The sequence below is a fragment of the Gavialis gangeticus genome, unplaced genomic scaffold, assembly GCF_001723915.1.
Source record: "Gavialis gangeticus isolate Ggan-Ray unplaced genomic scaffold, GavGan_comp1, whole genome shotgun sequence".
Taxonomy (NCBI): domain Eukaryota; kingdom Metazoa; phylum Chordata; order Crocodylia; family Gavialidae; genus Gavialis; species Gavialis gangeticus.
This window is the reverse complement of record NW_017728994.1, coordinates 28,082,416-28,095,769: the sequence shown is the minus strand read 5'-3', so window position 1 is coordinate 28,095,769 and position 13,354 is coordinate 28,082,416. Positions and strand designations below refer to the sequence as shown.

The following is a 13,354-nucleotide window of genomic DNA, read 5'->3' as shown; positions in this document are numbered from 1 at the left end:
GCGGCCTGGTGGGCAGGAGCTGGTGCAGGAGGGAGTGGCATACTGCCACGGCCACCAAGGTGAGACACAGTGGTGGTGGCAGCGTGGAGTTGTGGCCCTTACTACTGTTGAGTAGGGAGGGGGTGCCTCACTTTGGTGACCATTGTGACACAGTGCTCCCTCCTGTACCAGATCCCATACACTGTGCCATAGCAGCAGCTCCTGTTGGCAGCTGATACGGCCAGGCTGCAGCCCTGCACCCCACTGTAGGTGCAGAAATCTGGGGGGCACATGGCCCCCATTGCTTGTGCCCCCCCACTCCTCTGCCCTGTCATGTGTGCCCTCCCCAGTGCATCATCTGTGCCCACACCCCTCTTTCCTCTCATACTTACCCTCTTGTTCATACACTGGGGTGTGGGGAGCAGCAAGTTGGGAGTGAGGGGCACCAGCAGGGCTGGGGTTGCTGTGGGTTGGGAGTGAGGGGCAGGGGCAGGGCACTACCACAAAGTAGCTGGAGGTGGGTGGGCAGCTGCAGCTGGACCCATGTCCTGATGAGCGAAGGAGCCAGGGGAAGCTCTGATTTTCCATGATGAAAAAACCAAAATCAAATGCCAAAATATAAAGGTATTTAGAATTTATTTTATTATAATGATTGAGGGACTAGTAGACTTCTAAATTGTGTTAAAATTGTAAATATAGCAATAAAACATGGTGTTCAACTGATACTTATAGGGTGATGTTTCATTTTTATCATGGAAAAATGTGGATTTTCGATTTTTTAAGTAAGAGAATTTGGGATTTTTTATCAAAGAATTTGCTGTTTTAAAAAAGAGAAAACCAGAATCCCTAAATTCATGAATATGTAATGAAATGAGACAGGAAGGGCTGAATTCTCCTTTCACTCAGCAATTTCATGATGGTGTACGTGTATATATCTGAGTCAATTCTGACTTGCACACATGGCTAGTTTGCACACATGGATCTGAATTGAGTTTTAGGGCTCTATCAGGGTGTGAGGGACATTTAGGATTGATAGTGATCAGGCTTTTGCAAGAAAAGTGAGTGGGGCCTAATAGGGAAACTCAAGGAGCAGCAGGGAGGAATCATGCTGAGCAAAGAGCAGGACCTGGTCACGGACAGATGATGACCTAGCCTGCAGGACAGGAGGTACAGCAGTGTGGTGGATGCAAGGTGGGGCAGAGGTGTAGAAGAACAGATGCATAGAGAAGAAAGAAGCCAATCATTTAAAGGGTCTGGGGGAGTGTCACAGAGTGATTTGAGATGTGTAGAAGGAAGCAGGATGAAGCTGGCAGGGAGCAGATAGGAGCTATCTGGAGAGGGCAGTGTGACACCAGGAAAGTGCTAGGGGAGAGTTGCTGATGCAGAGAGACATGAAGGGATGTGCTACAGGTAGAATTTAAGGAGAGCACTGTTGGGGCTTTGCATAAAGACAATGACCACCTTAGAGAAGGCATGTTAAAGATCTTAGCCTGTAAGGAAGTTTCCATGAGAGAGAGAGAGCTTGCAGGTGAGAGGGCCTGGGGAGTGAAACCATGAAAGCAGCCAGGAGGTGAAGATGGTAGGAGGACTGTTCAAGGGATGGAGGTTCAGGAGTATGCATGGGAATTGGTAGAAGATTATTAACTCCAGCCAGGATAGCTGACCTGGAGTGGGAGCAGGAGAATTGCTGTATTCTGTCCTTGGGGAGGCACTGGGCTGTGAAATGTCCTACTTGAAAGGTTCTGCTGTTGTTGGTATTGATCATAACAAATTATGGCAGGACGCAGAGCATAAACTGGACTCTGAAAGGGCTAGCAGATTTTGTTTGAGTTGGGAGGAGACAACCATCAGCCTTATCTGTGGGGAACTGTAGTATGCAGCATTGCTAGCAACCTGGATGTGTACCTGAGGCCCCTAGAGAGTTTGTTCTGTTCGTTAGAACCTTGTAAAGTCTTCACTACTCGTGTTACCTGTATGCTTTTGTATGCTATAACTAGTGTTCCACATTCTCAGCTTTAATTTTTTTTTTTTTTTTCAGTCTGGGAATTTTTCAGGGTTTATCTTTGAAACATAAAAACTGGGATGAAATCAGGATAAAAGGAAGAAAAGGAAAAAAACCCAGTTTGAATCGGGGAAAAATCGGCAGTGAAGGAGGGAGTAAAGCTGGGACTACGGAAGGGGTGGAGGGAAGGGTGCAGCACAGCCCATTGGCTACTCCCAGGGCTGCAGCAGGGAGCAAAGCAAGGAGAGCTGTTAGTGGGTGTGGGGTGTGGGGTGCAGCTCTTGCTGCTCTGAGCCCCCTGGGAGGGCTGTGGGCTGTGGGGGCTTGTGCCAGGCTCTTCCTGGGGGGTGCATGCCCCTGGATCAGTGGCAGGAAGCACATGGTGCTGCACCCTGCCTTTCTTCCCTGGCTGTGTTCACACCCCACCCCCTTGCTGCAGCAGCCTGTTGCTGGGCTGCCCTGGCATTTAGGGGGAGGGGGAATAGTGCATGGCCAGATGTGGGGGGGGGAGGACCCAACCCTGGCACTGACATCTCCACTCCTCCCAGGGTCAGAGCCAGGAGCCCCGCACCCCCAGGCAGCAGCTCCAGCCCTGCAGGCCCGTGCAGAGTGGCTGGGTGCAGTGGAGTGGGGCCAGGCTCTCCAGTCTGCCCCCCCACCCAGCAGGGCTTGCAGATCCCAGTGCCTGGGGCAGGGCCAAAGCTGGAGCTGCCGGGGTGCAGCTTGGATCTGCCTGTCCCTGGAGCAATTCCCGTGGCCCATCCCGCCCCGCCTGGGGTCAGCGCCGGGAGCCCCATGCCCCCAGGTATCGGCTCCCCTGGTCCCAGTGCAACCACTGCCACCCCCTGCCCCCAGCTCCACATGCAGCCACTGCCACCCACCCCCCATCCAGCCAGAAACCTGTGCCTCAGGTAACCAGCACAGCAGCACTTTTAGCTTACCAGCACCACCCATTTTTCAGTTCAAATCCCTATTAATTAGCACAAGTGGGGAATGGGAATTTATCAGTGAAAACTGGTAAAAACTGAGAATGCAGAACACTAGCTATAACATGCTACACTCACACCTTTGTTTTTTTGGCTAGATAGAGCCCTTAGCCCCTTGACTGTCTTATTTATGTATGGATAGAGTTTTGGAGAAGTTGGAACAAGTTAGAGAGAACAGCAAGAGTTCCCCAGTTGCTGCACTGAAAAGGAAAGGTGAGAGGAGCTTGAGTGCTGAGCAAGAAGAGGGTGGAGACAGCTGAAGCTGGGACCCGAAATAAAGATGGCTTCTCTTACCTGCAGAGAAGGGCACGAAGAAGTTGCTTGTCCTAAAGGTGCCATTTTCATTCAAGAAATGTTCTGGGTTAAATTGTTCGGGATTTGGGAATTCTTTGCTGTCATGAAGGACAGAGCTCAGAATGGGATAAATAGTGGTGCCCTGAATGAACAAGTGCAGAAAAGAGAGGATCAAAGAATGGGTTGGTTGAATGACACCCTCCAGTTTTCTTCCGAAAACAGGGATGTGCCTTAGAGCATAGCTCCTTGCATCTCTCTAGCATCCATCTGCCACTTGCTAGGTAAGACTTGTCAGTACCCTAACAATGCTTACTGTTAGGGCAGTTGTCTTTCATACCTAGCCTCACAGTTTTAGTTTTAGGCCATCCTACTCCAGTGCTCTTTGTTTAGAGGCCAGTGTCATTCCACATGAGTCCTCTTACTTTTTGGTGTTTACCTCCTTGCATATATTTGTACATGATCATGTCCCTTCTTGTCTATTATTCAGTGAAATTGAAACAACAGCCTGCTCATTTATGCAAATTTAACTTTTTTTATTCTTTCCTCATAACTTTACCTGATCATTGCTTCCTGCTCTGCTCTCCAATAACCTGCTCAGTACCAAATCCAATGTTACCATTGCAATTACTCTAGAACTGTTCATGGAAGATGTACGACTTCCCTTGCCAGCAACCATTATGTAATATACTGGTGTTTATATATGCTATACAAACCCATGCTATATATAGTAAATACTATATAAAACTCCAGGATCATGGCAAGGGAGTGTAGTCACACCCCTTTGGCTGTACAGCACATGTGCAGTGAGTTGTCTGAGCTCCCTGAGCTCACCGGCATGTCAGCTCAGCTCCAGCCAGACCTCTGTATGTGCGCTGAGAGCCAAGCTCACCAGCTGGTCAGTGCAGGCTTTGGCTGGAGCCTTGCTTTCCCACAGTTCTGGAGTCCAGGGGATGGGCACCACCTCTGTTTTGGAGCTGTGTGAAAACAGGTGCACCAGCCAGAGCCTGCACCAATCAACTGGTGAGCTCGGAGCTCACGACGTGTGGTGCTCCAGCGGGAGTTGTGCTGACATTCCAGTGCATGCACTGCACAACCAGACGGGATGGGGCACTGCCACCAATATCCCCACCAGACATGCCCCTGTATAGAGCCAAAAAATCAATCTAGTCATTTTTCTCTGCTGGAAATATTGGGTTTCCTCTCTTCCTAAGTGTATTGGGATTTTATCATCCTAGATATACTGGCTGTATCATTCTACACTTTGCTACTCACATTTTTAATCCCTCTACAGCTCTATGTATGAGTTCTCTATTAGCATGTAGTTGGTGGTTTCTTGTTGTTATGTTTTCACCTACAAATTTCATTAGCATGCCATGTATGATATCATCTAAGACATTACAAATAGCCCACCAGACACTTGTACTGCCAGCCCCAGCCCAGTATAGTAGTCCTAGCTATGAAGATTTGCATAATTTTCAATATTTGACTTGACATATATTGTGTAACCAATCGCAACCTGCCTGTGCACCAGATCAATCAAAATCTTATTGAAATAATTTTCTAACTTCAATTTTTCAAGCCAAATAACTGAAGCATGGAGATTGGAATGCCTGGCTAATATAAGCTACCCTTCTGCCCCATTAAAGGGGCTGCCGCCTCCCATCTTCATTTTGCACAGGGACCCCTGGGTTAGAAGAAGATAACCACCAGCCTGATCCATGGGGAAGTGCAGGCTGCAGCAATGCTATCAGCCTACAACCTAAAGAGAGGGAGATTTTCAGCATGGACGAAGCTGATTACATCACTAGAGAGCAGGCTGGAATGTGTAAAACTGTTTGTTTTTTAATTCCTACTTCAGAAATTAACATCTAATGGAATGAAGAGGACTTTAATTGCAAATTTGTTTTGCAATTCATTTTGCCCAAAAACAGAGACACTGGGGGCTGACCTGAGGGATGACGTATTGTCTGAATGGGGTGTCTTGGCTCACGCTGTGGGGAAGCGCTAGAGGGACGAAGGCGATAAACCGTTGGATCTCATGTACCACAGCATCTGTGTAGGGCATCTGGCTTCGATTTGCCATGCAGGCACTTTGTGTTCGGCCAATCACAAGGTCAATCTCCTTCTGAACTTTCTCTGTCATGAAACAAAGGAATTTTAACACAAACAGAAAAGAACAGGCCTTCTCCAATTTTGTCCAAATCTCTGCTGTATTATTTTTAAAATCGTGGTTATGAGGAATATTGCCAAACTCACTGATTTTGTGTCATCCAAACTGAACCATGGCTATTGCCAAATGTAAATCATATAATTACTATGTGGTGATATTATTCAAAATTGGTTAGGCCACAAACATGGTGGAAGTGAACACAGTACTGACTTAAAATGGAAGGAGCCATGTCCTAAAACCTCTAGGTAGTACTGCTGGTAGAGCCAGAAGCTAAGGGCTTGTCTGCAGGTCAGTAGCAGCATGCTGCAGCCAGGATGGGTTTGAGCATGCCCCATCCACCAGCTTCTATGTTCCAAACCCAGAAACTCTCCATTAAGACTGCTCTGGGGTGATCTGTGACAGTCATAGGCATGCCATGGACCAAGTTTTCAGAACAGTCAGAGCAGCCTCCCCTGTGTATTTCTGGGCTGTGAGTACACAGGGAGATTATTGTTGAGGTTGTTGGGGCTGTTAGTGCTGCTGCCAATGCACTGAGACCACTTCTGAGGATCGGAGGAAAGGAACAAGATGCCTTAGGACTGTGTCTGCTTGGTGGAACAAAACAATACAGAGATGGCAGGATGGACTGGATGGAGCAGTGGCTGAAGGGGGCAGTAGTGTGTGGGAGCAAAGGAACCCGGAGACCCCGGGGATAGTCTCGGCAGGACATCCGCTGCGCCGGACATGCCCCTGCCCCGAGAGACGGGGCAATCACTAACCAGTTGCAGGTGGGGTCAGAGAGAGGCCGGGTTAAAAGGGCTGGCAGCCCACGAAAGGGCGGCAGCAGAACCGGAAGTGCCCGAACAGCCGGCGAACTGGAGGCAGGTGGAGGTGAGCTGCCCAACGCCGAACCCGCACGTTCTGGGGCATGGGTCAGACCCTGGTAGGGGACGGGGACAGAGCATCTGGCACCAGGAAACTCAGCCCGAGAGAGGCCCTCAGGAGCCAGAGGAAGGAGTGGGGGCAGCACGGTTGGCATGAGGGGGGAGGGCTTTACCGGCCGGGGGGGAAGAAAACAACCCCCAAAGGGTGAGGATTCCCCCCCCCTCCCACTTCCCCAGAGGGAAGAGGGGAACTCTGCGGGAGAAAAGGGGCCGTAGGGACCCAGCGGCCGGGACTCCCGGCCGGAGTAGGGTCGGCCCATACCCTCGCGGACAATTGGGCGAGGGTGAACCCCTCGGGAAAAGGGGTATTGAACTGAGGACTATTCAGGGCCAGCGGGGACCCTGAAACCAGAGGCAAGGGCAAGGGTGTAGGGGTGAAGGAGCCCTCTGCATCCCCGGGGACCGACAGACACAAGGTGCCACTTTCAGACATGCATGTGCCAGATGGCAAAACTGAACCAGAGCATCATCAAAGACGTGGCAGGCGAGTTTGGCCGGTGCAGCGCAGGAAGTGAGCACGAGGTCTAGCGGAGGGGCCCTTTATGGACCGGAGCAACCCGAAGGACGAAGGCTTCACTTTTTACAAGTAGTGCTGGGCCAGAGCACAGCAAGGGAAGTGGCTGGAGGGGCATATCCATTGTACCTTGTATCTCTGGGTATTTCAGGAGTATCAGGAGTCCATATCTCAGTGTAGTGCTAGTTGTCTCTGTTCCCGCAATGAACAAGTCAAATGTTGTAGTTATCAGGTTCTCCAGGTGGAATTCAGACTCGCCATTGTGTTTGTCCTAGAGAAATGGCATGATTATCTGACAAGCTAATATATGTGGCTCTTACTCACAGGCTCCAAACCAGCCAGTTCTACCCAGTTCTGCAGTATTAATCATATTAATCCTCCGGTAATGCATCAGGGAGCAACAGTATTACTGGGGTTATTACTGGGAAATAGTCTTCTTCAGACTGTGTTGCAGACAGTACCTCTTAATTACTATAATCAATATAAGTAGTTGCAATCATTAATTGCAAATAAAGTGATTAATATCAGCAGTGGAAGGAGTCCACGTGGTTGCAGGACTGTCTCTTATGGTATTGTCCAATCCAAGAAAAGAAGTAGCTAGACTAAAAAGCTTCAGTGCTTTTTTTTTTTAAATGGCAGCACTGGAGAACTAAAAGAAGAACAGAAAACAGGCGGCTGAAATGTTTACCTCAGGCTTCACACCTGAGCACTTGCTTTTGTAATAACAGTCATTGTGAATTTGTATTCCGCTAAAGTCAACCCATGGAATTAATGTAAGTTGACCTGAGTCAGATGTGACTTCAGCCCAATGTTTTCACATTACCTGGCAAAGTAATGTATTCACTGCAAGTCCTTAATATGAGCATTTGGGTTTTTTATGCTGCCCGGTTACCTGTTCCATCTTGGTGAGGAAGCAGTCAATAATATCCTGAGGGGAACTGGGATCTAGAGAGTCTTGATGTTTCTTCACCTCTTCTGAGATGAATTCTTTCAACTCATCGACATTTTTTAATATCTTCTTGTGAGGGCCAGGTAAGACATCCATGAGAGATGGGAACAATTGGTACAGCTAGAAGGAATGAAAGGAATAACATCTTTGTTACAGAATACCTCCTTGATCATAGGAAGCAGGGCACAGCCAAGAATGAAATACCCGTTCCCTTCCACTACAGTGAGATTACAAAGGAGTTGTTTGGGGCTCTGATATTTCAACTGTACTGAGATTTGTGCATCTTTATGCATGGTGACGAATCTGGGATTTGAAGGTAAAACCTACTATTACTTTGGGACGCTTCTGTATTTAGACTTTGATCAGTTGCCAGCAAATGGGATGGCGTCCTTTTTACTGCCTTCAATGGGTTCTAACTCAGGCCTTTAGTCTGATAACTAAACAGAGGGACTCGTCAGGGACTTACACTGCCTATAGACATTCTGGTTCACTTTCTAATTAGAACGCATTGGAGCAGACTCAATTAATCAAGTCTGCTCTGCATTCTAATTAGAACGCTCCAGCATCCCCTCACCATAACGCATATTAAGCACCCCACTTTTTAAAATGGCCGTGGGGGCATTTTATCTAAAACTCATTAAATGTTTTAATTAGAACAGCTGTCAGGGAACCACTCTGATTAAAACGGCCCCTCCCCACCCCTGAGCACGTGGATAGGCACCTCTCGAGGCCCACCCCATTCCACTGAGTGGTGAGATTGCATGAGAACTGCTTGGGGCAGAGTCTGGAGGTGAGGAACCAGCTCCTAAACTAAGTGCAGTAATAGGTTATGTGGTGATAGACACGGAAGAACGTGTAAACCAGATGGCCCAGTTTGCATCACTTTGATACTGGAGCAAGGGAGAGAAGACCAGTATCACCAAGTGGTTTCAGGTCTGTTGTCTGTTTTCTGTCTGTAGGATCCTGTGTGAGCATTTGCACATTTTCCAAGGATCCCACACAAAGTTATATTATATCCATTTCAATTACCTGTGGGTGTTCCAGAGTCCTTACTCTGGAGTGGACCTCAAGACTGGAAATTGTGGCTCTAAGGAAACTGAGCTATTCTGGAGCTCATACCTCTATAAGAAAGCTATTTCATTTAAGTCTGCAGCCAGATGTAATGTTTGAAATGTTTCCAAGTGTAGCAGGCAGGGGCTGGTGCTCCAACAGGTATTGTGTTAGAATGCTGCAGCTCTTTTTAGAGCACTTCAGAGCATATGTATGTCTGTATGGCTTGCCCTTTGAAGCACTTCAGAGGTGTTTGAAATGCTTGAAATGTGGCATCTATTCAAACCCTCGGTTCCTTTTTCTGCTGCTTCCTTTTTCTTGAGTACATAGTCAATGGGAATATACACAAGACAACTCCTTCTCCCTCTCTCCTGTCAAGTAAAAAACCTGAGGTTTGTGGATCAAAATAAGGTGTGTTCAGTGTAACTGAAAGTCCATCCACATAATCTTATGCTTGTTTGTTGGTTTTCATCTCTCCTGTCATGATGTGGAGCTGGGGAAATGGATAGTTCATGGATCTCAGTATAGCCAATGAAACCATGACTCAGAAACAGTACAATATGTTTGCCGTAATGAATGGCAGCAGGCCAGCAGAGGCCGAGATAACACTGAAATTTGGTCTCAAATGCTGAAACAAGTTGTAGGCAGGCAAGGTTCTTTGGGTAAATCTGATATATTTAATTAGACCAACTAAAATTAGTTGGAAAAATTCTTTGCAAGCTTTCAGGTAGAAAAACGGAGGCAGTTATGTGGGCCTTATGTTTGGTCTGCTACACGTGAGTGACTATCACTCATAAGAGAAGGGCCAAAGGCAGAATTTCTGATTGTACCTGTCCCCAGTGGGAGCTCATATCATGGGCAATGCTATTCATCAAACCCATCAAAGTTAGAAACTTCCTGTCTTCGTAGTTGTGACGCTTCCCAAAGACGATGGAGCAGATGATGTTGGACACAGCACAGCTCAGCAGGAAAGTAGGGTCAAAGGGCATTTCTGGAAGATTGGGAATTTAGCAAAAGATTAAAACTGATAAACTTCACTTTATTCCTGTGGGGCTTTCTAGACCCAACCTAATAATACTTGGCAGAAATTCTCAAAGGAATATGAAAGAATTGATGTGACTGTTGACTGGGACTTCTGCTTCTTTAGTTGCTGGTGCTGGAAATTGCCTCGTGAATGAGGCAGGAAACTGTATGGAGAGGGAGGATTCTCTACTGGCTACAGCAATTAAGTGTTGCACTGGAGACTGGAGCCTACCTCTGTCATAGAGTTCCTGTGTGATACAGGCAAGTCACATAAAGCAACTTTTACAAGTGGCCACTCTGTTAGTCTTTTCTGGTAAGTCAACTTGAGACACCTGCAGCCTGACTTGCAGAAGTGCTGCATGCTCACATCTGCAATTGGGGTGAAGGGGAATTCTTCGCTGAACATAGGAAATACAACAAAATGCTGAGTAGTCTGAAAAATCAGGTCCTTGGCTTCTCCAATGGAGCACCCCAAAGTAATTAGCAATTTAAACTTTGATTTTACTGCTTTTCTGTGTGTGAAATAGGGGTAGCATCAGCCTGTTTCAGTAGGATGAACTAAAAGCAATTCCTCAATGTTTGTTTAAAAATAATTAGAGTAAAGTAATAAGCATTTTATAGAAAATGAGGGGGCTGAGCTGGGTGGTGCATCAGGAAATTTAAGAATTCTCTGCAGAATTTGGATTTTATGTAGTCAATAATGAAGGGCCAAACATTGAATAATCAGCTAATTATATAAATCATATAAAATAGGTCTGGAAGGGATCTCCAGAAGTCATCTAGGCAAGCCACCTACTCAAGGCAGGATCATCCCTGTCTAAACTATTCCAGGTGTTTGTCTAACCCAGGGGTGCTCAACTTCTGGCCCATGAGCCAAATCTGGTTCACAGCACCATGGCATCTGGTCTGCAGGGCTCCCCACAGATCAGGAAATTTTGCAGCATGGAAACAGTAGTAATTAATACATCTATCCCCCCTACTGCCAAATTCCCAAGCCCCATGCATAAGGCTTTGCCACCTCCTCCCACACAGCCAGATTGGAGCCAGGTCATCCCCCTTTCCCTCCATGCGGCTGGGCCACATCCTCTTCTCCCTGTGAGGCTGGGCCATACCTTTTCCTCCTGCACACCTGGATTGGGGCCAGCCCACAGCCCCTTCTTCCCACATGACTGGATCAGCACTGGGCACATGATGACTGCATCATAATGCACACATTCCAAATTAAGGTGACACAGGACATGCTAATTCTGGCTAGTCCCAACTTCTGAGTGCTTGCCCTGGACTTTGCAAACTTAGTGTTCTCTAAACCTTAATTTATAACTGTAATAAAAAGGAAACCAACTCTGGGTGCTGCTGAGCTTCTTCACCAGATACTGGGCTTCTTCCTGGATCTGTATCTCAATGCTTCTTTTTCCCATCCCAAAATTCCTCAGGGTGGTGAGAGCAAATCGACGGAGCTGCTTCCATCGCTCCCCATTGCTAAAAATAATCCCTGGAGAATGAATAAGAGGAGGAAACAGCTTGGGACACAGGGCTGGAAATGAAAAGGCAGAAAGTAATTCCAAAAATACACAAAAGCCTGTGGCAGAACCCTATTGATGGCTAGAAAATTATATTTAGAGGCTTGCTTTTGGGAACTGGCTTATAGGTAAAGTAGATATGTATTAGAATAATGGTCCAGGGAAACAGCAAGGTAAAGTGATTTCTAAAAGCCTGTTTGTAACAAAGTTTCCTTCAAAGCCCACTGTGTCTGACACGGGCAAGGAGCAAGCAGACACACAGGCTGGGAAATTGAAGACATGTACCACAGCGTTCCGTAACATGAGAAGGGACTCCCTGCATTTGCCACGTTGCCGTCCCCAGTTGCAGAGCCCTTGGGATTTCCGGTTTTGGGGAACAGACCAAATTAGGAGTACATCAGAAACAACCAAATTAGGATGTATGTATGTAACATGTTTGTGAAACAAAGGAATACAGGTTTCCCTTGCTTTATACAGGTTCTGTATGTATGAATTCACTCCTTTGCAATGAGCATTTTTATACCAAAAAAATTGGTTATATGCGAGGTAAATTCACTCTTATGTGATCAGTGTGGTGGAAGCTGATTTGTGCAGTGCATTGTGGGAGTGATGCCATAGGCAGAGGAAGAAAAACTTATCGGGGGGAGGAGAGGGGACTGAGCTGGGTGGTGGTGCCTTGGCTGGGTTGCTGCACCCTGCAGCCTGGCCCAGTCCTGCTCTGTCAGTGTGGCACCCCAGGAGCTGTGAAGCATGAAGCCGCCCGACAGCAGTGCCTGCAGCTGCCACTCAGGGCAGCTGGTGCCCACGCTTTTGGAGCTGCAGCTGCCCCAGGAGCAGCATGGTGCTATGTCTGTGCAGTTGAGGGGGTCAGTACAGTCGAGGTGTTGGAATGTATCCCTATTTGTTACATTGGTTCCCTTTATGTGAATTCAAGTTGTGTGTCATTTTCCAAGAATGCATGTATAGCATAAAGCGAGGGAAGCCTGTATGCTGACAGCACAGAACATGGACAGTATGATGAGCACAAGGATACCAATCAACGATGCCCAAAGATGATGAGTCATCAGAGGGGGAGGAAGGATACAAAAGGAGGAATTTCAGAGCAGCAAGGGGTCCCCGGGAGGGAAACCCAAGGCCACCATGGACAGAGGGCATAGCATCAGCCTCTCTCATGCACCCCACCCTTCCCAGCCCTTTTCCCAGTGCTATCTTCAGAGCGGGGGCGGGATTTCAGTCCACCCACACCACCCTCCAGTACTGACTGAAAAAACTCCAGACCAAAATCCCTCTGCTCCCTTCCCCTCCTCCTGTTCAGACTCGCAGCAGCTCCAAATTGAAGCTGAATCCCCCAGCCCCTGGGATCCAACAGAGACACCTGTTGGGTTGAGGGGATTGCTGTAACTCACAGCGCTTCCTGCAAAGCATCATGAGTTACAGCTGGGAGCTGCATTTCTGCCTATGCCTAAGACATATTTAAAGTCCCAGGCAGGAGAAGAAGCCTCTGCTCCCCCAGTACTGGGCAGCTCAGCCAGCATTGCCTAGTGCAGGGGTTTGACAATCAGCTGATTGGTGGCTTTGGCCCTGACAGCCTTGGGTCTCGAACCCAGGGTATGCAGAACCAAAAATCACCTGATTATCTGCCCATACAACCCCAGGTTAACCAAACTTGGGACTGTCCAGGGTTGCAGCCAAAAATCAACTGATTCCTGGTCCCATTACCCAGACAGCCCCAGGTCTCGAACAGGACCAAAGACAGTCCAGCAGGGTGGAACACCAGCTGATTGTCAGCGCTGCATGTGGGCATCCAGCTTTCAACTAGCCAGGGTAGAGACAGCCAAGGCTCCCTCTGCACTGGCAAATAGTAATGGTACTACTGGGATCTGATATCCCCTCCCAAAATCACTCCACCTGCCATCCACCATGTAATTAAATGAGAGTATATTA

General features: G+C 47.7%; 1 protein-coding gene across 2 annotated transcripts in view; it reads right to left on the bottom strand.

Moving 5' to 3' along the window:
• The window catches only part of LOC109287406 (cytochrome P450 2C19-like), a 35,847-nt gene that overhangs the window by 6,629 nt on the left and 15,864 nt on the right, over positions 1-13,354 (bottom strand). For both annotated transcript variants that reach the window (XM_019502486.1, XM_019502485.1), the window contains 6 exons: positions 11,233-11,382; positions 9,698-9,858; positions 7,761-7,937; positions 6,998-7,139; positions 5,210-5,397; positions 3,262-3,403 (listed from right to left, as the gene is read on the bottom strand). In XM_019502486.1, coding sequence (XP_019358031.1) covers positions 3,262-3,403; positions 5,210-5,397; positions 6,998-7,139; positions 7,761-7,937; positions 9,698-9,858; positions 11,233-11,382 — 960 coding nt within the window. The remainder of the gene's footprint in view (positions 1-3,261; positions 3,404-5,209; positions 5,398-6,997; positions 7,140-7,760; positions 7,938-9,697; positions 9,859-11,232; positions 11,383-13,354) is intronic.